Source organism: Neltuma alba, unplaced genomic scaffold, assembly GCF_004799145.2.
Source record: "Neltuma alba isolate B1F8T4 unplaced genomic scaffold, ASM479914v2 tig00007209_pilon, whole genome shotgun sequence".
Taxonomy (NCBI): Eukaryota; Viridiplantae; Streptophyta; class Magnoliopsida; order Fabales; family Fabaceae; genus Neltuma; species Neltuma alba.
Window position 1 is genome coordinate 83,045 of NW_021634709.1, and position 24,842 is coordinate 107,886.

Here is a 24,842-nt window from a genome sequence, read left to right on the forward strand (position 1 = left end):
TAATTAAAGTTTGGAAGGAAGTGGCTTGGTAGGATTGGGATGAGAAGGTGCCATCCACATGATTCCTAACGCCACCGTTTGTCCGTCTTCCTTCTTCCTCACTTCCACCTTCACTGACGTTATCTTTCCCGTCTTCCCCATTGCCTTCCCTTCTACTTCCACCGTTTCCTGCCATCACCGTCATCATTCTTTTCATATTCTTCAATTCAACTATTACACTATTACGGGTACTTATAAACACCCAAATTATTTTTTTAAAGAAAATAATAATAAAAAATACCTGTTCAATTTCGAAACGATAAATAAATGGTTTTAGCATGTAAATTCAACAGGTATTTCTTAATTTTCTTCTATTTTTCTTTGTAAAATCTCAAAATTATAAATTACTGATAATTAAATTATACATAAAATTTACGACATTTTAATATTTTATTGTTAAAAAAAAACAATGACATTTTAAACTTTTTAAGATGTTTAAAGAAATAAATCTATGTAAAATATTTGAGAGGTTAAGACATTAGAAGGGATTATTAGCAGGTAAACACAAGCCCATCTTAAACTTCAGATTCATATGATTCTAATGTAACGTCAACACATACAAATTAAAGGAACTGGAAAATTAAGAAGAGAAATAGGAACCTGGAGGTTGGGGTTAGAGAAGGAAGAGACAGAGAGATGAACAGTGACTTGGTTTTGGGATGTGAAGGAGAAGGCCGTCCAGCTGCCTATGATGTCCATCAGAGTCGTCATCGCTCCTTCATGCCACTTCCCACTTTCATCCTATCAATCCAATCTAAGATCATTCATTCATAAACCCAAGACTCAATCTGAGAGAGAGATGGATCAGAATGTTAGGTTCAGACTTACTGATACGCCTCTGTGAACTTTGAAATTGCAGAGCAGAAAGCCTCTGTGAAGCTTCACCAACGAGAGGCCCCTCGCGGCTTCGGCCTCCGCCTCATGGCCTGCCGCCCCCTTTGACAAGCTCCTTATCCGTTCCTCCAGTCTTCCCTGAGCTTCTGAGTCTTCCATCTCTCTCTGCTCTCCTTCAATCTTTCAACAAACAGACTACCCCACACTCTCTCTCTCTCTCTCTCTCTCTATATATATATATATATATATATCTCAATAATCAATGGGTCAACTTGCTCATATAACTCTAACTCCCCGGTATGTCCTTTTCTTTTCATTATTTTATATTTTTATTTACATCTGCACATCTCACCAGAATTTATATTATACTCAACTTACTGATTGACGGCAACAGACAAATACAGAAGAATAAAAGCCGTTTGCCGCTGAATCCGCTTTTTAACAGGGGATGATGGTAACAGACAAAAACAGAAGAATGATCTCTTAACTTTCCCTTCCAGTTTTAGCGGTAGACATGCCCCTTCTTTTTTCTTTCTCTTTTTTCCATTTCCTTTTCTTTTTTTTCCGAAGAATACTCAAACGAAAAAAAAAAAAGACAAGTTCGACAAAATAATAAATAATAATAATAGTAGTAGCAGTAATAATAAACGAATAGAAAAACAAAACTTTGTCGGCAAGATGAGTCTTTCATGATAATTCATTCATTTTTTTAGAGTTGTTTTTTGCGTGTATTTGTGTGTACGTTCGATCTTTGCAGCCCTTGGCCTTGCTTTAGTGAACCATGTTTCCAACTTCTTCACTTGGGGAAATTCATTTTATATTTCATGCATAAGTATTGTAAAGTTGCTGCAGCTTAGAACCAGAAGAGGAATTTATGTCTTGAGAATATGTGATAAACATTTCTATTTGTAATAAAAATTCATGTTCATCATAAGATTGGAACGGCCTCGTAATGTTTTTGAGCTTTCATGCGGGCATGTTAAAAAAATGATCAATAATTCAAATGCATTTTTCAAAATTCCATGGCTATATTCACTAGATTATTAGACGTCGAGAAAAAACAAAGGATGAGCATACGCAAAAACAGAGGATGGCTAAATAGCTGTTGTTTTGGCTCATAATACTAAAAAATAGCATTGGATCGTAAAAAGAGACACTGAACTAGAATTTACTGCTCCTCAGCCAGCAATTTCTTCAACTCTTTTTTGTTGACCTGAAATTTCACACACAAAAACACATTAACTTGCATTCTGAACAAGTTAAGATCAATTCATGGTCTAAAAAAAGCATACGTCGTTTGTTTGCTGTAATCTGGATTCTCTCTTTCAAAGAAATAATGCATGCATATATAACATATTTCGAAACAATAATGCGATTGTAGCACAAAATTGTATACACATACACATATATACATGTATATCTCTGTGTTATCCCTCAAATATATGAATTATGTAAGGATCTATGTCTGTTGTACAGCTAAAAAGTGAAAGCCATTTACCTTCCCCATTGCATTACGAGGAAGAGTCTCCCAAAGGAACAATCGAGTGGGTATCTGGCAACATAGAAGTACAAGGATCAAATGAATTGGCGTCAACGAAAATAATGATTTATTCTATATATGAATGGGATGCACAGTGACAGATGATGGAATACCTTGTAAGGTGCAAGTCTGTCTTTGGCCCAGGAGGATAATTCTTCTAAGGTCAGAGCAGGTTTTGACTCTTCCTCTCTCTTTTTCTTAGTCTCGGCCTCTGGCACAATAATTGCACAAACTACTTCTCCGTAAGCTTTGTCAGGTAAGCCCAACACGCAACATTCTGACACAGCTGGGTTCTGCACAAAAATTGAGCGTAATTGTTAGTATAATATCTTTCCTTCTTATCTGTTTTCTCTCAATTCTTGTATGAAAAACAAGTGTGACTGTGTGTGCGTGTAAATGTTTTACAAACGCTTACACAAGAAGTTAAATATCCTTCAAGAGAGAAAAGGCATATCTAAAGGGGCATAGTCTCGACTTGCCTCTAGTATAACTGATTCAATTTCTAGTGCAGATAATTTGTAGCCACCAACCTTCATTATATCCGCATTGGTGCCTGATAAACAACTTGCCTCATAAGATGGTTCAAACCCGTGTGATTTACTTTTCAGGAACATAATAGGCCAATGCAAGACGCCAATGCAAGACATTAATTCCACAAATCACAAGTTCAGAGCAACAGAAAAAATGAACCTCCTTTTACACCCATGACCCATCCATTATCTAGTTCGCATTCCTTTCTCAGGAGATCTTGATTTTCCATTTATAGCTCATAAACATAAAACAGTTGATGGGTCATACCACATCAAACTTTGTATGCCAACAAGATTTCATTAAAGGTAAGAACCATAATGCAGGCCACGCCTCAGGTCTGAATCAAACAGACAGACCAGTGGATTTTGCAAAGAACAGAAACATAAACTTGAATGAGTCAAAAGAATTTATAAGAAACTGCACCATGATAAATTATATCCAAAACACACGGCACAAATCACCAAAGCAACACAAGACAATGGACTCCTGTTAGAAAGAAGCTAGCCATCGAACACAAAATGTACATTTAAGGAACAAAAATTGATAAGCAATTTGCATGAAGAAATCCAGAATTTCTTACGTCCTAAAATGATGTAATACCCATCTTGATCCGTAGTAACTGCATCTCCAGTTTTGAAGAAGCCATCATCAATGAATGATTCCCTTGTTACCTGCACAAGAATAATAAGGGCGTAGGTCAAAAAGGATACTGAAAAGAAAGATCATTTTTTCTTTTCTTTTCCTTTTTTTCCAAGAAAGTAAAAAGAAATACTATTGTCCACTTGGTGTGCTCTATCATTAACATCTTGAAACTCGGCTAATTTGGTCTTGGTGCTCAATTCAATTAAAAATCAGCTTAGACGAGCGAAAATACAGCCTATCTATTATTTGATAAAAGCACAGCGCAACGGTGGAAGGTGTACTCATTCATATCAAAGCCAAAAGCTGACATATAGAAACATACTAACGAATGTGAAAGGAGTAACAGGATGGTACAGCAGGACGCGTAGAACTGTGTAATATGTTAACTGGAGAAAATACTGGGGCATCAAAATCTAATTTACATTGTGGACTTATGTTTTACACAGTCTAGTATGAGCTGCTTTATTTATGACTTACAAACAATGCAACTTCATATAGATTTTATATTATATATGGACATATAGATAATAGAACACTTAAGAGTCTAGATAATTTCAGAACTGACAAAGAAACAATGTATAAGGTTCTCTAAGTACCTCAGGAAGTTTCCAATATTCTTTAAACAACGATGGGCTTTTAATGCAAAGCTCACCCACTTTATTTACATTACTTTCACTCTCCTCGTCTGCAAGAATCTTGACCTGCCATAAGTACAGAAAAGACGCCAGTGAAAATTCATTTGATAAAAATGTTCACATTGTAAATAAAAAATTCACAATAAATGCCAGAAGAAAAATCAAAATAAGACTCTTCTTTTGCTTTTGGCTTCCTAGTTGCATCCCGTAACGAGGGAAAGTTGACTTGAGGTAAAACCACACTCACAAACAATGTCTTAGATGAAAACAGAGGGATATGGAAGAGAAAGATAGAAATAGAGAGGGACGGGTGGGGGAAGAGAGACAGGCCGAGGGGAGATTCTCAATAAGCAACAACTGTCATTAATCAAAAGAAAGTCTCTTACATATGCTGACTGACATCTATTTATGGAGCAAGATTTTCTTCTCATGAAGGAAATATAATCAGCCCACTTTTAAGATTTCCTTCCATCAAGGAATCAAAAAGCAAAAGTAAAATAAGATAACAATCAGCTACTTGCCTAGGTGTCCTCCTGATGAAGGAATGTTACAAATTTTCTAAGAAAATTAAAACACAATAGCAAAAAGCATGTTCATTTCTTTCTAGAATATATTTTTCCATATTTCCTATCATAACTTTTTCCACATTTATTCTTCACCCAAATGTAAATCAAATTGCTTTCAGAATATTAAACGAAGTTTTCATAACCCAAGTTGAAAATTTTTGCCCAACCTATTAGTCAGTAAAATCACCTTGTATGTTGTTCAGCTATCTCATCATATCACATAAATTCTTCCACAGTAGAATGGAATATCACAATCCTATCACCCATAGGAACCAACAGAGGGAAAAAAGGATGGTTCAACAGACCTGCACACCAGGAAAAGGTTTGCCAACAGTGCCTGCCTTCCGCTCACCTTTCAACGGATTTGATATTGCCATGACAAACTACATATATCATATGAACACAATGAGGTTAATGTCAAACAGAGCAAAATGAAGGGGAAGAAATACAATCTCAGAGCATATGACACCAGTAAAACAAATGGCATGCGCTCCTCAAGACTATGCACATAAGTTCTGAAACCACAGGATACTTACTTCGGTCATGCCATATCGCTCCAACAGCCGATGCCCAGTGATGGCTTCCCATTCTTGCATAACAGGTTGAGGAAGCGCAGAGGACCCACACATCTGAATAATGATATATGTGAAATATAAAATTTCAGATCTAAAAAAATTAGTCAGCTCCAATGCAGGGAACAGAGTCAAAAGTTCCAGGGTGGGCATGATTTGTCAATCGCCACATGCCTAAAGTTCACGTTAAGAAAGTCAAATTTTTGTTCTTTAATTCAAAAATTAATTAAAAAAAAATCATCTGCATTTTAAAATCTATAGAAGTTTTTCTGATCTACATTTTTAGAATAAAAATATCTCATGTGATGGACTCTGACTTCTCTTACCATAAGACGCAAGTTCCTTGCAGCAGCAGCTGAAGCAGCTTGTGACTGAGGGTCCATTGCTTGGTAACCCTGTATCAACCTTGTATAAATAGTTGGAACCTGTATTTACAAGAGAACTACGTGAGCTCAACGAGACAAGTTCTAAGATACACTTTCCAGAATATATAATTTTGATTGTTGATAGCCATTAGCAGCTAAGAAAAGGTGCCATTTCCAAATCTTGCAGGCATTAGAATGAATAACGTCAAATGACCAAGTTATGCTTTGTTAAAGCATGCTTAGTTACATAAACATACCAATGTTCTGTGGGGATTAAGTGACGCGTAACAGATAAATGCACAACTAAAAAGAATAATACTTACTCCAGTGAACACAGTAATAGCATCCTCAGCCTTCGTTCCTCCAACTGGATAAGATTCACGCCATCTCTGCCAGATTCCTCTCACGCTAAATTTGGGCATAAAGTCAACCTTCATGAAAGACGTTAGATTCTCAAGAAGTTTAGAGGCCAGTTGAACATTTAAAAAAGCTGTTTTTCTAATTTTCCCTTTGCTTGGGAAGCAGCATTGAAAATTGCATTTAAAAGTAAAATTACCGTGGAACCTGCATAAAGTGGGGCCAACAAAGCATTGAAAAGTCCATGAACATGTATGGTATGAGTTAAGGATTCAAACATAATAGTATAATTTCCAACCAACAAACCAAAGATGAGAATATGCTTAATCAAATTATATGAATTGCTGTCAAACAAACACTAGAGATTTCATGGATATGGTGGAGAGGCAGACAGTGCAGAAATTGATCAGTGAAGTGTATCCCCATGCTTCTGTCAAGGTTTGAACCTGAAAACAAGCAAAATTTGGAAATAAAATAAAATAAAATTGTGAGAAAGAGAATACCAGAAACTTAATGGATTTACTGACCCAAGTGACCAGGGTTAAAAACACATTACAATCAAAATAAACTACAAACAGCTATTTTTGTGAATTTTGATATTTACACCAAATATAATATGCTATGCAAACCTGTGCACTGATACTTCGATGTGTGTGAACGACTCCCTTGGTTTACCTGTCGTCCCACTGGTGTACAATATCAATGCTGGATCTTCACCTAAGCCAATTAAGTGAGAAAAAAATATGTAAAATAAAATGTTCTGATATTGCCATCAAGAGCCTCCACTTAAGTCATTTTTGAAAGCCAAGAGCTTGTTTTTCTTACTTGTTCTTTTGATATTCCCCTGGTGAACTCTTTCTGCCTGCATTTCTTTATTTTGTGAATCTTCATCTCTGCTCTTCTCCGAAGATTTATTGGGAACAGGAGGAATAAGAAAAAACTGAGAAGAGCTTTTAATGGCAACACTTTGCATTGTTTGACTATGATCTTCAGTACTCAATATTGCGGACACATCCTATAAACAAATTATTATAAATCTTTTATGAGATTGAATCGACAAAAGATAGCATAGCAGTAGCGGACAATTGAGGATAATGTATAGTGAAATTTGAAAAAAAGATTCGAGTACACCATTTAGATAGTAAATAAGACATGTTCACAAGTAAAAGAAAACAGAGGCCATAAAAAAGGAGGGTTTTCCAGAGCTCACCGCGTTATTCATCACATACAATAGCTCTGTTTCTGGATAGCTCAGTGCAAGTGGCACAGCAACACCTCCACTAAGCCAAGTCCCTAGAATTGCAGCAACAAACTCAGCAGAGGGTTTGGCTACAATTCCTATTCGAGCTCCACCAAGATTTCCCTGGATTTTAATAATTCAAGAATTTACCAAAAATGGTTTTCTCTCTTAGTCAATAGCATACTTATATAAGGATGAATGCCAATCAACAAACTAACTGTTCAACCTCTCTTCAATCACTGGTTGATGACCAGGCTAACATGACCGTTTTCACAGATGATGACTATAATAATAACAGTAAAAAATTGTACGATGTAACTCACTGATTTCATGTCATTTCCACATAAGAGATTGGATATCTCCTGTGCAGAAGATATGAGCTGCTTGTAACTGTAACTCTTCTGATCAGCTCTAATGGCAACACTGGCATGAGCTGCAAGCCCATGTTTAGCAACCGCTGTGACCACTTCCATGATTGCAGAAGGTGATGCTGCATAAAATGGATATAACAGTCAATTGACCTTCCAGAACATGGTTTCTCCTTCATGTAAGCTGAACGAGCAGAAAAGATCTTTGTTCATAAATGTGACAGCTCAACAAACTAATTGCCGTTCAGAACCAAGATGGCCATGGCCCAGCAATGCTTATATCATTGCTGCTATATTGTCTTGAAAGTCAATCAAAATCTCAACTCATCGGAGCTCATCCACTAATAGGTTTAATATAAAACTACAAAAACTGAAATTTACAGCAGCATCCAGAAATAAATCAATGCAGGTACAATGGGTCCACCCAAAGGAGCTCTATGACTCCCATCCCTTTAGTTTTTCCTCTCCCTGATCTTTCAAAGTTTAAAACCAAACATACCAAAAGCAACAACCAAAATAAGTATGTGATCACGGGGAAGAAGACTAAATCTAAATTTAAAGTTTATGCGTAAAAGACAGATGATTGCTCGTAACTTTATAAGGCACTCCATAACACAATTTCATCTCTCAACTAATGTTATCTACGTTGAACTTTAAGAAGAAACCATAAACTTACAGCTTGCATTCCAAACTTTACTGAATTCACTATAAACAAATGAAGGGCTCAGCCAAACGATACAGATTTCTAGTCTTTTGCACCCTCTAGTAAACAACAAAAATTATGCAAATTGTTATGCAGACAACTGATTTGCCCGTTCTTCAGGTTTGCAGAAAAAACTTGATTTAATTCATCCAGACATACAATATGATAGAAAAATCACAGTTTAATCAGCAATTAGGGACTGCATAATTTTTTGTTTTGAAAAAAACAGCTGATTACTTGTCCATCTGGTAAAGACTATAGAGGCAACTTTAGAATACATTCTATCCACTACAGCCACGGGAGACATTTTTATCTGCCCAGATGACGTAACAAATTATTACCAAAAAGGAGAAAAGAGAAAAAAAAAAAAAGGAAACCAAAACCATAATATGTGAACCATAATCTGATCGGCGGTAACCAATCAAGAATATCTAGAGAACGAGAAAGAAGAGAAACCCACATGAATATAACCGAAACTGCGAGAAACAAAACCTGGGGTATGCAGGATGCGATGAGGGAGTGAGTGAAGAAGAAGCTAATGAATCACAAGAAGTTGAAATAAGGGACCGTTTATGGAAAAGGAGGAGCCTGAACTGTTGGCTCAAAGCCTTAAATGAAGCGCCCATATAGACGGTTGTGCGCGGCACTAATAATTTATCAACGAGTTAGGTGCGTGTATTGACTGCTTTATGGTACAGCAAATGCAGTTTCACGCTTTAACTGCGCCGGGTTGTTCAGAGCTTCTATGGCCAATGGCTTCTCAGGCTGCAAGAACTTGTCCCAAGGGACGGAGTGAATGGAGGTGGAAAAAAAAAAAAAAAAGGGCCTCTGTTATTTTATAGATTTGAGGAAATATATTTTTTATTTTAATTTTACAAGTTATATTCATTCAGTTCAAACATGATGTCTCAGCTTTTTTTAAAAACCTTTCGAGCATAATCTTGTCATTCATTACAATATTATATTTTTTTATAAGACGTCACAATATTATTTAATTCGTACTCTTTTGTTACAGACACCGTTTCATGGCTGTTACAAATATTAAATGAAAATATTTTATAACATCAGAATTTTAAATCCCAAAAAAATACTCCTTCCGTTCCTTATTATAAGAGACATTTAATGCTTATGGCATGTTTCTATATATAAGAGACATTTAAAAGTTGTCTCTACTTTTTTGTGTTGATTTCCTATTTTATCCATATTTATTGTCTCCAACTCACTCTCTCCCCCTCCTACTTCTCTTTCTTTAATAATTTAATTGTTCTCTCTCATACTTTCTCTCATTATTAATGAGGGCATTTTTAAAAAAAAAATATACTTTTTATAATTTTAACTGTTTTTTTTATCAACGTAATTTGTTATTCATCTCTTGTAATAAGAAACGGAGAGAGTATGTTATTTAAAAATTTTTAAGTATTAATTTCGTTAATTATGTATGTGTTTTTCAGTCCTAAATGTAAAACTTAGTTCAAAAAATTAGTTTTGATTATAAATATAAAATTTTATTCTATTTTATGTCTTGATTTGCCAATACAATTGTTTTTTTTTTTTTGGGGGGGGTCAAATATCCTCAACGTGAATATTATTCCATCTATCACCGAACCTTTTATTTTTCTTCTTGGTTTTTTCTATGCTATATAGGTCAATAGAAATACAAAGGGCAAGTGTATAGTACAAATGAAGACGCAGCCACCATCCTTCTGAATGATTCATAAGTCCATCCAAAGGCAGGGCCAAAAGGCAAGGCTGGCATATGAATAATTTCTCATATTCTCTTAAAATTGGGAGAACAAGGTTTCATTCAAATGTTGATGGGAGGAGAAAGTTTTACATGTTTATATCATGATTAATTTAATTTAATTGAATTTAATGTAGTTTAATTTATCTAAAAATTCCCAATTCATCCAACAGTGTAATCTGACATGAAATTCCATTCAACATATCCATATATAGTCCTATTTCATAATTCCTCTAAAGCTACTTCCTTTTCCTTTGGATATTATCATCCAGCTAATCTGGTTCCGTTCATGACTTCCCCTCCCCATAAAAATGTCTCATATAGAATTTGACCTTAAGATTTAAACAGATCCAACTGGGCCTTACAGCGTGGGACCGACTTTTTTGTTGGTCCAGCTGCTTTATTGCTACAATACAACATCTGCCACCACACCTAATTATCCTGTCTATTAAATTATGTTATTATGCAAAATAAATGCTTTCATACGTAGAATGTTACCTTGTTGACTAATACATGGGTGCTAGCGAATCCAATACTAATATCCAGACCTTTTTTTTTTTTGAGCCCACATCCACTGATACATTTTTTCTTCGACAAGAACGAAAGAAGATCCGACTTTGTTCTCACGGGATCAAGTGTAAAATTAAGATAGAAAACTATGACGGCTAGAGTAAACTAATAGAGAAAAACACTATCTCCAATCCTTACTGTAAGAAATTTTCTAGAAGAAATTTTTGGTCCTTTTTATAAAACCTTATGATAGTTTCGATAAGCATTACATTTTTCCCGTATATGCCCATGTTTAATTAGTGAGAGATTAAAAATTAATATGATGTTGAAATTTAACACCATTGATAAGGATAATATTGAGCATTATTTGAATTTTATGACAAATTCAATGCTTTTAACTACTACGGTCAGTATGTGTAAACTAGTTAACAGTCTCTTATAATAATAAGGACTAGAAGGAGTACTATTAACATATATCTTAGGACAAAGGGAGAATGACATTAAGGTCCCATAGAAGCCAAAATACAGCAAAAAGATCCCCTGAAATGTCATAATTTTTCTGAAGTCCCAAAGGGACTTAGATGCAATTTTCAGAATCTACAAATTACTCTCTTGCCTTGCCCTAAGCCATCAGAAGCGAAGACGCAGAATTTCATTTGGGTGAGAGTTCCAGCGCAATATGCTTGAGAAAGAAGACATTGGGAAAGAGGGAAGGAGCCATTGATGATGAAATATCCTCTCTATTACCATTAGTGAACTCCAAAGAGCTTCTCCACAAATTTTCAGGTGTGAAACTTTCTTTCTTCTTCTCTCCTACCTTTCTTGACAGATTGTGCTTTTGTTTGGAAATGGGAAATCAAAAAATCGTTTTTGTGTTTTTGGGTTGCTTGTGGTGGTTTTGGGAATGGGATTCACAAGTTAATCAATAGAAAAGTTGTGTTTTTGGTTGGTGTGTGTTGGTGATTTAAGTTGGGTGTGTAGGATGATCATGGGTGCTCTGTTTTTGGGTTGTTTGTGGGTGGTTTTGCTCTGTTCTGATGCTAGTTCAGTGGCAAAGGAAGAAAAAGATGAAGGTTACTGTGGGTGGAAACCCTTAGTACGAAATGGGATATTGTGTTGTCAATCAGGCCGCGATAGTTGTCAACGCGTGCCGCGACAGTTGTCAATATAGCTCCTTGCCTTGTTAATGACAGTTGCGTGATTCTTTATGCAGGTTTAAATAACTGATGGCGGGTACATCTGAAAAACATCTATTTTGCTTTATTCACATATGGGAAAAGTTTACAAATAATGGAGAAGATAATATGAGATATGTGGGAGAACATATTGAAGTCATTGTGGAAGGAGCCCAAATCCCAGCTGAGAACATATTGAAGTCATTGTGAAAGATGCAAAGAGCCTGGACATACTGTCAAGATATGGAAGAACCCAAATCCCAGCTGAGAACATATTGAAATTAGCTATTTTTTTGTATATGGATGTGAAGGGAATATTTTGTAAATGGGTGTGAAGGGAATTTTTGTAAATGGATACACACCAATAGTTAGTTTCTTGTAATTATATGCAACCCCTATGTTTTTTGGGATGGGTTGTGAAATAGGTGTAGTTTCATGTATGTGAAGGTGTAAATGAAAGTTGACTATGAATTGGCATGTTAGATTCTGCTGTCATTTGAGTTGTCAATAGAACATTGTCACTTGTCAATTAATTTGCTGATGTAAGTTGTCAACAATATGAATTCAAGTTACATAACCTGTTTTGGTAACATATGATATTTTCAATCACTCTGTCATATTACATTTTTCGTTATATTGTCATATATAATAATTATTAATGAAGTGTTAATGGTGGCACGCTGACTTGTCAATAATGGCACACTGACTTGTCAATCGTGACACTATGACTTGTTAATAGTGGCACGCTGACTTGTCAATGGTGGCACACTGACTTATCAATGGCGCACTCTGACTTGTTATCAGAAGTGGAGAGCTGAAAAGAGGTCATCCGCCGCGGCTTATGGGAGAAAACGCCACGGCGGCTAGAACAGAGAGGGAGGAGTGCATTTCTGTAAAAGGCGCCGCGGGGCATGACCGAATCCGCCACGGCGCCCAAGCTGACTTGTCAATGGTGGCACACTGACTTGTCAATAACGCACTCTGACTTGTTATTAGAAGTGGAGAGCTGAAAAGAGGTCATCCGTCACGGCTTATGAGAGAAAACGCCACGGCGGCTAGAACAGAGAGGGAGGAGTGCATTTCTGTAAAAGGCGTCGCGGGGCATGACCGAATCCGCCACGGCGCCCAAGCTGACTTGTCAATCGTGACACTATGACTTGTCAATGGTGACACACTGACTTGTCATTGTGCCATTAACAAGTCAATGTGCCACCATTGACAAGTCAGAGTGCGCCATTGACAAGTCATGGTGCCACCATTGACAAGTCATAGTGCCACCATTGACAAGTTAGCTTGGGGCCGTGGCGGATTCGGTCATGCCCTGCGACGCCTTTTACAGAAATGCACTCCTCCCTCTCTGTTCTAGCCGCCGTGGCGTTTTCTCTCATAAGCCGTGACGGATGACCTCTTTTTAGCTCTCCACTTCTAATAACAAGTCAGAGTGCGTCATTGACAAGTCAGTGTGCCACCATTGACAAGTCAGCTTGGGCGCCGTGGCGGATTCGGTCATGCCCCGCGGCGCCTTTTACAGAAATGCACTCCTCCCTCTCTGTTCTAGCCGCCGTGGCGTTTTCTCCCATAAGCCGCGGCGGATGACCTCTTTTCAGCTCTCCACTTCTGATAACAAGTCAGAGTGCGCCATTGACAAGTCAGTGTGCCACCATTGACAAGTCAGCGTGCCACTATTAACAAGTCATAGTGTCACGATTGACAAGTCAGTGTGCCATTATTGACAAGTCAGCGTGCCACCATTAACACTTCATTAATAATTATTATATATGACAATATAACGAAAAATGTAATATGACAGAGTGATTGAAAATATCATATGTTACCAAAACAGGTTATGTAACTTGAATTCATATTGTTGACAACTTACATCAGCAAATTAATTGACAAGTGACAATGTTCTATTGACAACTCAAATGACAGCAGAATCTAACATGCCAATTCATAGTCAACTTTCATTTACACCTTCACATACATGAAACTACACCTATTTCACAACCCATCCCAAAAAACATAGGGGTTGCATATAATTACAAGAAACTAACTATTGGTGTGTATCCATTTACAAAAATTTCCCTTCACACCCATTTACAAAATATTCCCTTCACATCCATATACAAAAAAATAGCTAATTTCAATATGTTCTTAGCTGGGATTTGGGTTCTTCCATATCTTGACAGTATGTCCAGGCTCTTTGCATCTTTCACAATGACTTCAATATGTTCTCAGCTGGGATTTGGGCTCCTTCCACAATGACTTCAATATGTTCTCCCACATATCTCATATTATCTTCTCCATTATTTGTAAACTTTTCCCATATGTGAATAAAGCAAAATAGATGTTTTTCAGATGTACCCGCCATCAGTTATTTAAACCTGCATAAAGAATCACGCAACTGTCATTAACAAGGCAAGGAGCTATATTGACAACTGTCGCGGCACGCGTTGACAACTATCGCGGCCTGATTGACAACACAATATCCCATTTCGTACTAAGGGTTTCCACCCACAGTAACCTTCATCTTTTTCTTCCTTTGCCACTGAACTAGCATCAGAACAGAGCAAAACCACCCACAAACAACCCAAAAACAGAGCACCCATGATCATCCTACACACCCAACTTAAATCACCAACACACACCAACCAAAAACACAACTTTTCTATTGATTAACTTGTGAATCCCATTCCCAAAACCACTCACAAGCAACCCAAAAATACAAAAACGATTTTTTGATTTCCCATTTCCAAACAAAAGCACAATCTGTCAAGAAAGGTAGGAGAGAAGAAGAAAGAAAGTTTCACACCTGAAAATTTGTGGAGAAGCTCTTTGGAGTTCACTAATGGTAATAGAGAGGATATTTCATCATCAATGGCTCCTTCCCTCTTTCCCAATGTCTTCTTTCTCAAGCATATTGCGCTGGAACTCTCACCCAAATGAAATTCTGCGTCTTCGTTTCTGATGGCTTAGGGCAGGGCAAGAGAGTAATTTGTAGATTCTGAAAATTGCATCTAAGTCCCTTTGGGACTTCAGAAAAATTATGACATTTCAGGGGACCTTTTTGCTGTATTTTGGCTTCTGTGGGACCTTAATGTCATTCTCCCTAGGACAAATGATAGATACACGACAGCTGAAGAAGGAAGTCGGAAAGACTAAATTTTATAGATATATACATTAGCTATAACTTCACAAAACACTGATGGCACCTTCTGTCCTACAGAGAAATTATGATGTCTATAACTCTTGATTATTATTCTGAGTCCCTAACCAAAACTTTACTTCATAACGATGCAGGGATTGATCCAAATCCTGAAAGGAGACAGTATGAGATCATTACCCACGCCATCTCCTCCACCAGAAGGGAGTTCTTGGATTCTGTGATGGGGGTGGTGTGAGAAGATCAAGCATGGTTTGTTTTTCTTTTGGGGTCAATGGAACACCTCTGATAAGGTTCAAAGCCATGATATGAACATTAGTCTTCTTCCTGTGCTTGTTGTAAGCCCATACACCAGCTGCCGCACCCGCAACTAGAAGCTATTCCCAGAGAACAAGTTATTTTGGAATCAGAATGAATATGAATCAGATTAAAATAAGTTACAAATTCAAGTGTTCTCTTTCGGCCAAAAACAATTCAAGTGTTCTCAATCATCCTGAGAAAACTTACAGGGCATAGCCATAAAGCTGCAGTCTGCAAATCAAACTTTGGTGTATAGAGTACAGTCTCTCCATATTCTTCCTCAAGCTTCTTGTATATTTCCTTGTCTGTCTTCCCACTACGAATCTCATCACGAATTAACTGCAAAATAATACAAATAATACGGATTACTATATGTCACAAAGGCTTGCTAAAGAAAGCCATTAATTTTCATGGTTGACTAATTATTTTACAGAAAATTTGTCCAGAAGATGATGAAAAACGCACAAGAACTGGCAGCAACTTCAAAAATTTGATCAGCCTGGTTTTCAAATACAAGAAAGCAGTTAAACGTCTTATATTTCCAAACAAGTCAGGCCTATTTTGTTTGATCTTCCCTAACTCCGCCAACCCAAGGCCCAAATCCATCAATTTATTTCTTGATATGCCCAGGCTAGCTTCCTAAGAATTATCATATGAGCAATTGCCTTAGACTAGGGGTAAAAAGGGAAACAAGAAGGAATCTTAGCATATTAATAAAACTTAGAAATTGAATCTCTTTAAACCACTAAAATTCAAGGGAAAAGAAGGTGGGAGGGGGAAGGGAGGGAACCTTATCTTATTTTACCCCCCCCCCCCAAAAAAAAAAGGGCATACGTATTCTCTAGGAAGAAACATGGAAAGCAATTTAAATCAAATCCCAAAGCTAAAATAAGCATGAAAGAACTAAATAAAGTGAGAAATGACTTAACAAATATCGAAATGCCATCTTCACCTTGAAAAAAGGATTGAAGTGCTATATAAGGCAAAGCAAAATAACAGGTAATTGCAACAAATAATGAAATGAAAACACATATGAGACCAATAAAACCTAAGCTTTCCTGTTACATATTACTTATAAGTTGCAAATAGAAAAACAATCTGAATAGTAGATTAATTAATCAAATTTGCGAAAAATCATGCACCCATTTCTGTCAACTTTAATTTTGGTTACAAGTAGATGTTCTAAACATATAGTTTAAACCAATGAAGTCTACCATCATGAATTAGTAGTAAAAAGACAACCCTCATAATATTCATATTGGCCAATTCATTTCACTCATGGTCAGAGCGCTGTCATTACAGATGCTGGAGATATCGATTCCATTTTTCATGATACTAAAAGTTTGACCAATTATTGTCCAAAACAAAGCTACTGCCGGATTGGGCTGTAGAAGTGACCTTAATTAGAAACTACAAGTACTGTACCTTTCTAAGCAGAATCGCAATGTCTGCTTGAGAATCTTCAATGGATTGACTCCCACATTCTGTGCACCTCACATTATGACTGATGTTTCTAGCCCGGGCATCCACTATTTGGGCCTCCTTTACTGGATCTGCCTCACTCCCCATTACCAAAGGCAGCGAAACACTAATATTTATTTATCTTGCTAAAGGCAGCTGCAAAATCCATTGAGACATAATAACAAATTTTGTGTGTTAAAAGTAGAAATAGAAGGAATTTTCTTTCTATCAATACATTGAACCAAAAATCTAAAAGGCAAGATCAAACAGCCACAATACAATCAAGCATGACGACTCACTGAACTTTAATATCCAGTGATTGCAAATGCAAATTCATGAAGAGCTAACACCTATAATGTAGACTAAGAGCTTAGTGCAAACAAATTGCTCATCATAACAAGACTAACAAGATAAAATATGTAAGATTTCTGCCTGTTCATTGAAAAACTTCCTGTGCAGGCAGTGGAGGTCAAGAGTGAAATTAGCATATTCTTTTTTTTCTTTTTGGTGAAATGAAATTAGCATCTTTACAGAAAAAACATAGAAGACATGCAGCTCCGCTTTAATCCTAATCCCTGATTTCTACGGCCAACTCTTTGAAACAATGAAAACAAATAGAGTTTCGCACCTTTAAAGCAATGACAAAAAAAAAATCTTTATGTTCCACCAACTCCCCTAGCAAATACGGAAACCCTCGTAATATTTAATCATAGTATTTAAACTTCAATTCATTGGAATTAAACTTGACGTCGCAGAACACAGTGTTCATATCATATCAGAAGGACAACCACAAAGGACCAAGAAACCAGGGCCCTAATAGTGATGTAGCCGGCCATTACCGAGTTCTGCACACGTCATGTCAAATTTAGGTAATTAAATGACAAATTCAAAGGGCAGTGAACTCAGCCTACACATAATTCCCATCTACGCATTCTCTCGAACACCTTGCGAGCATTAAATTCGCACCCAGTCTTAAATATAGTCTGAACAGTGCTAGTGCTTTACATGGTTCTGTTGCTTGAAATATTGGAACTATATTTCTGCAATATATAGCAGTTAAGGACTTCAGGCGAACACAGGATTTGGTTCCCAATGAGTGGAGTTACTTTTGGTCCACAGCCACTACATCATCTTAAATTCTTGAGTCTGAAAGCTGAAGCTGAACAATTGAAAGAATTTTTTTTTTTTTTTTAAAAAAAACTTACAGGATAAGAAGTAAGAAGACGAAGCAGGGAGAATGGAGGGAATGAAGGAGTAAGGTATGCTACAAACACCCTGGCAATGGCAAATTCACGAAGACGCAGAACAACGCTGCCAGAGTCACAAAGCAGAGGCGCAGCTAAACGATGACGCAGGAGAGGACGCTCGAAGCCTGAAAGCTGAAACTCAGAAGCTCAACAATGGAGGTGAAGAGGCCACGAGGGTAAGAATCGAATGGAGACGTTGAGAGGGAGGGGATTCGATGAAACGGGACGGCAGATGGAGAAATTCTAGCTGTTGATCGGGATTTTTTTCGCTGCAGAAGAACCTGTTTGCCAGGCTCAAGTGCCACATGGAAGCTGTGAAATTTCTATTGATGGAGGTGCTTCCTAATAAAAACGAAAAGAGTAAAATATTCCATCCTCTCTTATATTTTGTCTTAATTATACAATTTTTTTTTAATTTAAAAATTAAAAATATATACTTAGATCCAAACTATTAATTATAAAAAATAAAAAGATAGTTAGTGTATTTTACTCAAATTAAAATTTTGGAAGTTGAATTCTTATGTATCATAGTATAATTTTGCGTGATTTAGATTTTATATGGTAAAATTAATAAAAACATGAGCCCCAGTGAGATGGGGAGGACAAAAAAGACTTACAAATTGAAAACTTCAAATATGATAATTTAATCAGAATCAGATAGTCAAAATTCAAAAAAAAAAAAAGATTAAATAACAACAAAACTTTATCCTACCAAATGGGCCGGCCACATATCGTCATATAATAATTTAACAATAATTTTTTCACATTGTATTACAAGTTTGATTGGGCTTAAGGAGCCCTTTATTCGGCCCCCCGGGGGGGAGGCAATATCATTAGACGCGTTAAACATCTTATTGAAAATTAAAGCAAAAATATTTCCAGAAAATTGGTCAAAATAACTATTTGGGTATTTTAGTGGTCACTAAAGCCTAATATGTTTTCATGCATAGAAAATACCAGTAATGTTCAGATTCAAGCTTTTATGACCAATAAAATTTATAATCTGGTACTTTTAACCAATTTGTTAAATTCTTTAAACTACAACAAAACATCCGTTCAAAACACAAGTTTTGTAGCAGCCTCATCGATCTCGCAGACTCAAGTAACAAGCGTCTTTAGCCATTAAATAAAAAGGAGGAAGAAGTAAACGACAAAATAATGGTGAAATGCTTTCGGCAAAACAAAAGGCGCAATGATAATTTTTCGCAGATAAAGATTGTGCCTAATATTTATATTTATTTTTTTCAATATATTACATGCATTTATTTCCACCAATTCACATGACTAAAATAGTGTCATATGATTATTAAATTAAGAAGCATATAGTTATATCACCAAAAGGTTTACGCCTCCCATTGCGAATTGCGTAAGCTACAATCCATGGGAACGTCTAAAAGACATTTAACGAGAGAAAATATTTTTATCATACTGAATTAATTATCATCCATACTAATTTAAATAAAATACTAGCTTTAGTTTCAATTATAAAATCTCGTTTGTAATTAAGACCGAAGATAGTATAAAACTAAAAAAAATTTCTGACTGTTCATCGACTGTAGCTTAATTTTCTCTGAGCAATGGACAGGAAACCAGATACCACAAGCATACTTGTAGATGTTGGCCTGCAGCCCTGAATGCATCCTTCTCCTGACCTGTACAGGACTTTTTCTTAAGAACCAATGTAACCAACATCAAGCCCAATTCCCATGCCTATCCAATATGCCTCCCTTGATTCTCATACCACTACATCTCTCATAAAAGAGCCATATGTTACTTCCCTCAAAAAGGGGGCAAAAAGAAAACCTTCTGTACCTTTATCATCATGCCAAAATCACAAACAAACCATAACTAAATCACAAATCCAAAACGCAATATAATGACTTCTCTACGTACAGCTATCCATGCCCAGGGCACGTCCAATGACATCATTCAAGCTCTCGAGGCAGACAAATGATAAGCTTACTACTGTAGCACCCATCATTCAGATCTGGGCCATATCAGTGTCTTACATAACATATATGGTACAATCATTCTTCAACGAAGGAAGATAGCCACTTTCTTCCCCCTTTTTTCAGCTGTAAGACTGGCCAAATTTTTTGAGTGAATTACCATGGCCAATTCCATTAGCACTGATACCATCGACGGTGCTTTCATCACAAATAACTCAAATGTCATTCCGGTCAATGCAAAAACATTACGACTTTGCTACTTCCATCAGTGGTCAGAGTTACCATCAGCATCACCTTCCAAGAAGAAATGATATAGAGTGACACTGAAACTAAGACATCGCCAGAGGAAAAATGAGACTCCACATATATAAGACGAGTGAAGATTGACATGGGCCCAAAACTAGGCCAGGTCAAACGATCTCATAAGTTCATGTCACTCTGAGATCACGCATCAAGTCAAACGAATGTCCCATTCCCAAAACATCAAATATAGCACGACAGACATAAAACTCATCATCTTGGTTTCCTACTACTTGAAATCCTAGCTACTACAAAAAATAAAAAAAATATAATAAAAACTGCCCAAAAGATGATGCATAGAAGGAACACAGGCCATGGGAACGGTGTGTCAAAGGTAAAAAATGAATGGCCAACTTTGGGATCAGAAGAGTTGGTTGTTCAGATCACAATCCGCTAGCGTATAATTTGACTCAAATGTGTATTCATTGATCAGGCTTGGTTTTCTGTATATACAAATACGATGCATATGCGATGCTCACAGAGCTAATCACTTGCGTTTTGCTCTAACCTTTAGTCATCAATGCAGAGGTCTTCTGCTTCCATGACAAAACTCGGTCAACGCCATAAGAGAGAAGAATTATAAGAAGCATAAAGACAGACAAGTGGCTCTAATGGATCATACTGACTATCTTAAGGATTCAAGAGCTATGAATCGACCCAGTAGAAAGATAAAGTGAATCTCAAATAAATATTAGCAAAACAAGATTTAAGACCTGAAATTCATCTTAGCTTAACCATGAAAAACACAACGTAATCTTGCTCATAATTTTTCAAGAATTCCCCAAAAATGACGAAACCAGACCTGCTCCATGCTGCAAAAATTAGTAGGCACAACTGCCATCAGATAGCTCAAAAAATAAAAATAAAATACAATAATATTACAGCGAAGAAGGTAATGCAGACCGTTCTACCTTCCACATGCCATTCATGGATAAATCAGCTAAGCTGAACAGCCCTTCCCATAAGTCCATGGAGAACGTCTGTTATGAGAAAACAACACAATCAACAACAACAAACATCCCAACCATTGCATGGAATGGCTACGTGAAGCATAAATGGAAGGAAAATAAGACTAACCCTGTTAACCCCAAACATGAAGCACCAGCTAAAGGTGCATAAGCTCAGCACCTAAAAGGTCCTCCAATCAAACCAACCATTCAACTGTGATGGCGTATGAGCATACCCACTATAAGAAGACCTAAACACTAGAAGAGAAGAAAAATCTAAATCACTACTTCCCATTCAAATTTGAAACAACACTAAAAATGAACAAACTATTGAAAAAAACACGGCCCTTCACTAATTGCAGCAGAGTTCTAACGGAAACAATCTACTAAATTTGCATGGAATCAACTGAAATCCAAGAGAAAATGATACTTGATAGTATAAATATTGACTTAATCATATAAAAGGAATCGCATTACTTCCCACTGCTCACAAAAGATAAGGCCTAGGTACACGAATCAGTACTTAAAAGTTAACATCAATGTTGCCAAGCAATTATAAGATCCTGAAACCTTGCCAATACTAGCTTACACATAAAGTCACCAACATTAATGAAGCACCAAAGAGTTTATGAATATTATGAGAAATTATATGCCCAATAATAAGGCAAAAGCTCCAACGACAACCTTGAACAGATGGGCAGGCATGAACTCATCTCCTTCTACCACCACGCTCTCTTAATGTGAGAGAGAGCACCTCCCCTCCTCCCACATTGTAATAAGCAAGTGACATATTATCCTTGAGAAAGCCAGGTTTTCCACTCAATTTCTGTTTGTTAGCAGGGAGCTGAATCTCCCCAGCAATTTTCTCCTTCAGATTGCCAATAGTTTCAGACAAAGATTGCATGGTAATCTCCAGAACCTGTCCTCTGAGATTTCCTTCATCAACATTAGGAACTGACACACAAATACGAACTGGTCCCTGGTTGCACCAAGACAATGTCAGCAAGGATAAATATTGTCGCTATTTTTTGTAAATTAAAAGCTAATTTATCATTAATTCATTATCATTAAAAAAAGATGGTATCAAAGTCCCTACCGGATGCTGAGCCAAAAACTGATCTTCTGGGATAAGAGCAGAATCATCAAGCTTCTGCTTCTTTGGTTCTGGTTCTTCTGGAAGCGGAGGAGGAGCTTCCTCAGGTGGGGGCGGGGGCGGCACTCCTTGAGGCAGAGGTGGTGGAGGCATCATAGGCATCCCAGGTGGAGGAATAGGAAGAGAAGCATAAGGTCGAGGAATTGAAACAGGAGTGAATTGAGAACCTGGGGGTGGAGGAACAGGTCCATTCACAGAAACTGATGACGAAGGCAATGGAGGTGGTTGACTGGACATGAATGTTTGCTGCCCAGAAGTCATTGGCATTGGATGATGAGCTGGATGAACAGATGGCATAATGGGTAACGGAGGCCTTGGAGGAGGAACTGAAAGACCACCACTGGTTGGGGCAGGATACTGGACTGTTGGGGGAGAAACACGGGGAAGATTCAGTGCTAGTCCAGGGGGTGGCGGAAGAGGACGAACTGAAGGCATACCAGGTCGAGGAGGAGGTGCAGCAGGGCCAGGGAGGTTTTTAGCCTCATTATTAGCAAAATAATTTTGATCCTCACCACCCAAACTCTGTGACATGGCTTGGTTCGCAGTTCGCCCAATGCTACCAGTGTGACCATCCCATATAACCTGCTTAGGTTGCTCATCTTTCTTCTTTTCAATTTCTGCCTTGACAGCATTGGAAACCTCCTCTTCAGTAGTACCAAAGATATCAGGACGTGTCCGTGCAAGTCCAACAATGTTTCTTGAGATTTCATCATCCTGAGCCAGTGTTGTCTCACGAATTTTGGCGAACATCCTTTCTTTCTGTTCTTTAAACTTGGGATCAATGAGAGAAATCCGCATGTGTTCCGACATTTCATTAATTGGGATTAGCTCACCAGTAATAGGGGAAACAACAAACTTTGTTGGATCTCTTTCTGCAGGAATCCTTTCCTCTGGTCTTTTCCAGTTTTTCACAATCCTCATAGGTGGTTCAGGCTCCTCTGTAACATTGACTCCACCTTTCTTCCCCTCATCCTTGTCTTCCAAACTAGCTGCCCTCATGCCCTCTTCAACAAGTTGGGCCTCTTCCTCGTCCATTTCCATTTCAACTTCCTTTTCAGGTTCAACTACATCCTCTTCCATGGCTGAAACTTTGCTCCTCCTTATAACCTCCTCAAGCGTCATTGGGGGAGGCAGCTCCTTATCCTCATCATCAGCAAAATCTATTGTTTCAACCACTACAAAATCATGCCAATCTATCATCGCCATTTGAATCCTTTCCTGCTCTATTTCATCCTCAGCCTTTTGCCGAGCTTGCTCCTGTGAACGCTCCCATTCCAGCCTGTTCACACACCGTTCGAGGACAGTAGTCATGTCAGAAACACTTTTCCTCAGCTTCTCTGTCAACCCCTTCGGAGGCATCAAAACCTTGGAATATGCATCCGCAAGGGAAGTGAAAAATGTAAACATGCTGTGGGTTGGTTTCAAGAAATGAAATTGAGGGTTATTAACCTCCCTACTAGTCAACCCTGTCAAAAATGATTTTCCATTTCGAGCCACAAATTGTGCCGTGAGCTTTATAATATCTAGCTCTTCCCCTGTAATCCCTTCAGGAAGCCTAACTGTATACTGCTCAGCTTCTGGAGGTTCAAGTACTTTCCTCACAGGCTTAAACTGAGAGGAGGGGTCGGGCTTTGTTGCTGCTGTTGGTGCTGCTGCAGCATCATTAATGTCAGAGGCTGGTGCAGATAAGGTTGGTTCGGACAAAGCTGAATCTACAGGTTGCAAAGGAGATTGCAGGGTAGAAGATTGGTTTTGGGCACGAAATTCTGCTAACCGATGTTGATAGTATGCATGATAGGGATCCGATGAATTCAGGAAATTGAACTTAACATTGCCGGTGTTATTTGCAATGATCCTTTTCTCAAATTCGGGCCCGTTTTTAGCAACGAACTGGGCAGTTTTATCCACGATAGTTCTAATATCTGGAGGGGGATGTATGATTCCAATAGTTCTAGTGTGCGTAGCAACTGATGTAGAATTCGATTTGGCCTCCTCCTCCTTAGACGATTTTTCATCCTCCCTCTCCTCAGGCAATTGAGCCTCAGGGCGAGGACCTAGATTTCCATCAGAGGGAGGAGCAGGAAGAGGCAATATCGGTAATGAACCCAACATTACGGCGACTTCAAAACAAATTCCAAAGCCTGTTAGCCCCTTTCTTCAACGTTGGGGCAAAAATAGGGCATACAAGTAGGCGCTAGCTATCGAAACCAACCTGCAAAATGATGACGCAACATGAGTGCAGCTTAAAGCAAAATCTAAACAAAAATCAAACAAAAGAATACCAAGACAAGAACTCAGTGAGACAAGCAGATCAATAAACATGGAAATTATATTTAACCAAAAAAACACAAGAAGAATAACGAGAGACAGGGAAGACAGTGAAGGAGAGCCACCGACGTTTACAATTTCGCCTTTACGGCGACGAAACCGCGGTGAGGCGAGCACGGACGGGCACACGGAGGCCGAAGGAGCTACAGGCGATTCGAAGAGGGGAGAAGGGTGAA

At 37.7% G+C, this 24,842-nt stretch overlaps 3 protein-coding genes and 1 pseudogene across 10 annotated transcripts; all 4 read right to left on the reverse strand.

The window, feature by feature from the left end:
- LOC114751995 (uncharacterized) lies at window positions 1-24,722 on the reverse strand. Of its 2 annotated transcripts, XM_028940710.1 has the most exons (5): window positions 24,716-24,722; window positions 18,295-18,301; window positions 868-1,041; window positions 640-780; window positions 1-168 (listed from the first exon to the last, which is right to left on the reverse strand). In XM_028940710.1, the coding sequence occupies exons 3-5, from the start codon at window positions 1,030-1,032 to the stop codon at window positions 4-6; spliced, it is 471 nt and encodes a 156-aa protein (XP_028796543.1). In that variant the 5' UTR covers window positions 1,033-1,041; window positions 18,295-18,301; window positions 24,716-24,722; the 3' UTR covers window positions 1-3. The 2 variants fall into 2 exon arrangements, with proteins under 2 accessions (XP_028796543.1, XP_028796544.1); XM_028940711.1 differs by lacking the exons at window positions 18,295-18,301; window positions 24,716-24,722 and having other exon boundaries at window positions 688-780; window positions 868-1,207.
- On the reverse strand, window positions 1,753-9,155 carry LOC114751996 (malonate--CoA ligase-like; annotated as a pseudogene).
- On the reverse strand, window positions 14,956-18,284 carry LOC114751997 (cytochrome c-type biogenesis CcmH-like mitochondrial protein). The gene is made up of 4 exons (XM_028940712.1): window positions 17,948-18,284; window positions 16,707-16,898; window positions 15,489-15,620; window positions 14,956-15,358 (listed from the first exon to the last, which is right to left on the reverse strand). The coding sequence occupies exons 2-4, from the start codon at window positions 16,848-16,850 to the stop codon at window positions 15,158-15,160; spliced, it is 477 nt and encodes a 158-aa protein (XP_028796545.1). The 5' UTR covers window positions 16,851-16,898; window positions 17,948-18,284; the 3' UTR covers window positions 14,956-15,157.
- LOC114751993 (probable splicing factor 3A subunit 1) lies at window positions 19,495-24,842 on the reverse strand. 7 transcript variants are annotated; one of them, XR_003740790.1, is made up of 7 exons: window positions 24,736-24,842; window positions 22,282-24,550; window positions 21,870-22,164; window positions 21,316-21,443; window positions 21,150-21,218; window positions 20,952-21,050; window positions 19,495-20,232 (listed from the first exon to the last, which is right to left on the reverse strand). XR_003740790.1 is itself a non-coding variant. In XM_028940707.1 (4 exons), exons 2-3 carry the CDS (start codon window positions 24,448-24,450, stop codon window positions 21,895-21,897), a joined length of 2,439 nt encoding a protein of 812 aa, XP_028796540.1. In that variant the 5' UTR covers window positions 24,451-24,550; window positions 24,736-24,842; the 3' UTR covers window positions 19,786-21,218; window positions 21,870-21,894. The 7 variants fall into 7 exon arrangements, 1 of the variants encoding a protein (XP_028796540.1); XR_003740788.1 differs by having other exon boundaries at window positions 19,786-21,050; window positions 21,316-21,436; XR_003740787.1 differs by having other exon boundaries at window positions 19,786-21,050.

What these genes read in the sequence shown, in the direction of transcription:
- LOC114751993 (XM_028940707.1), bottom strand. Translation starts at nt 24,450, where the DNA reads ATGTTGGGTTCATTACCGATATTGCCTCTTCCTGCTCCTCCCTCTGAT. An exon ending in AGTTTTTGGCTCAGCATCCG is followed by an intron (nt 22,165 to 22,281) that starts GTAGGGACTTTG and finishes TGGTGCAACCAG; the next exon opens with GGACCAGTTCGTATTTGTGT.
- LOC114751997 (XM_028940712.1), bottom strand. Translation starts at nt 16,850, where the DNA reads ATGGGGAGTGAGGCAGATCCAGTAAAGGAGGCCCAAATAGTGGATGCC. An exon ending in TTGCGATTCTGCTTAGAAAG is followed by an intron (nt 15,621 to 16,706) that starts GTACAGTACTTG and finishes ATTATTTTGCAG; the next exon opens with TTAATTCGTGATGAGATTCG. An exon ending in CAGCTTTATGGCTATGCCCT is followed by an intron (nt 15,359 to 15,488) that starts GTAAGTTTTCTC and finishes CTCTGGGAATAG; the next exon opens with CTTCTAGTTGCGGGTGCGGC.
- LOC114751995 (XM_028940710.1), bottom strand. Translation starts at nt 1,032, where the DNA reads ATGGAAGACTCAGAAGCTCAGGGAAGACTGGAGGAACGGATAAGGAGC. An exon ending in AAGTTCACAGAGGCGTATCA is followed by an intron (nt 781 to 867) that starts GTAAGTCTGAAC and finishes TTGGATTGATAG; the next exon opens with GATGAAAGTGGGAAGTGGCA. An exon ending in TCTCTAACCCCAACCTCCAG is followed by an intron (nt 169 to 639) that starts GTTCCTATTTCT and finishes CGGTGATGGCAG; the next exon opens with GAAACGGTGGAAGTAGAAGG.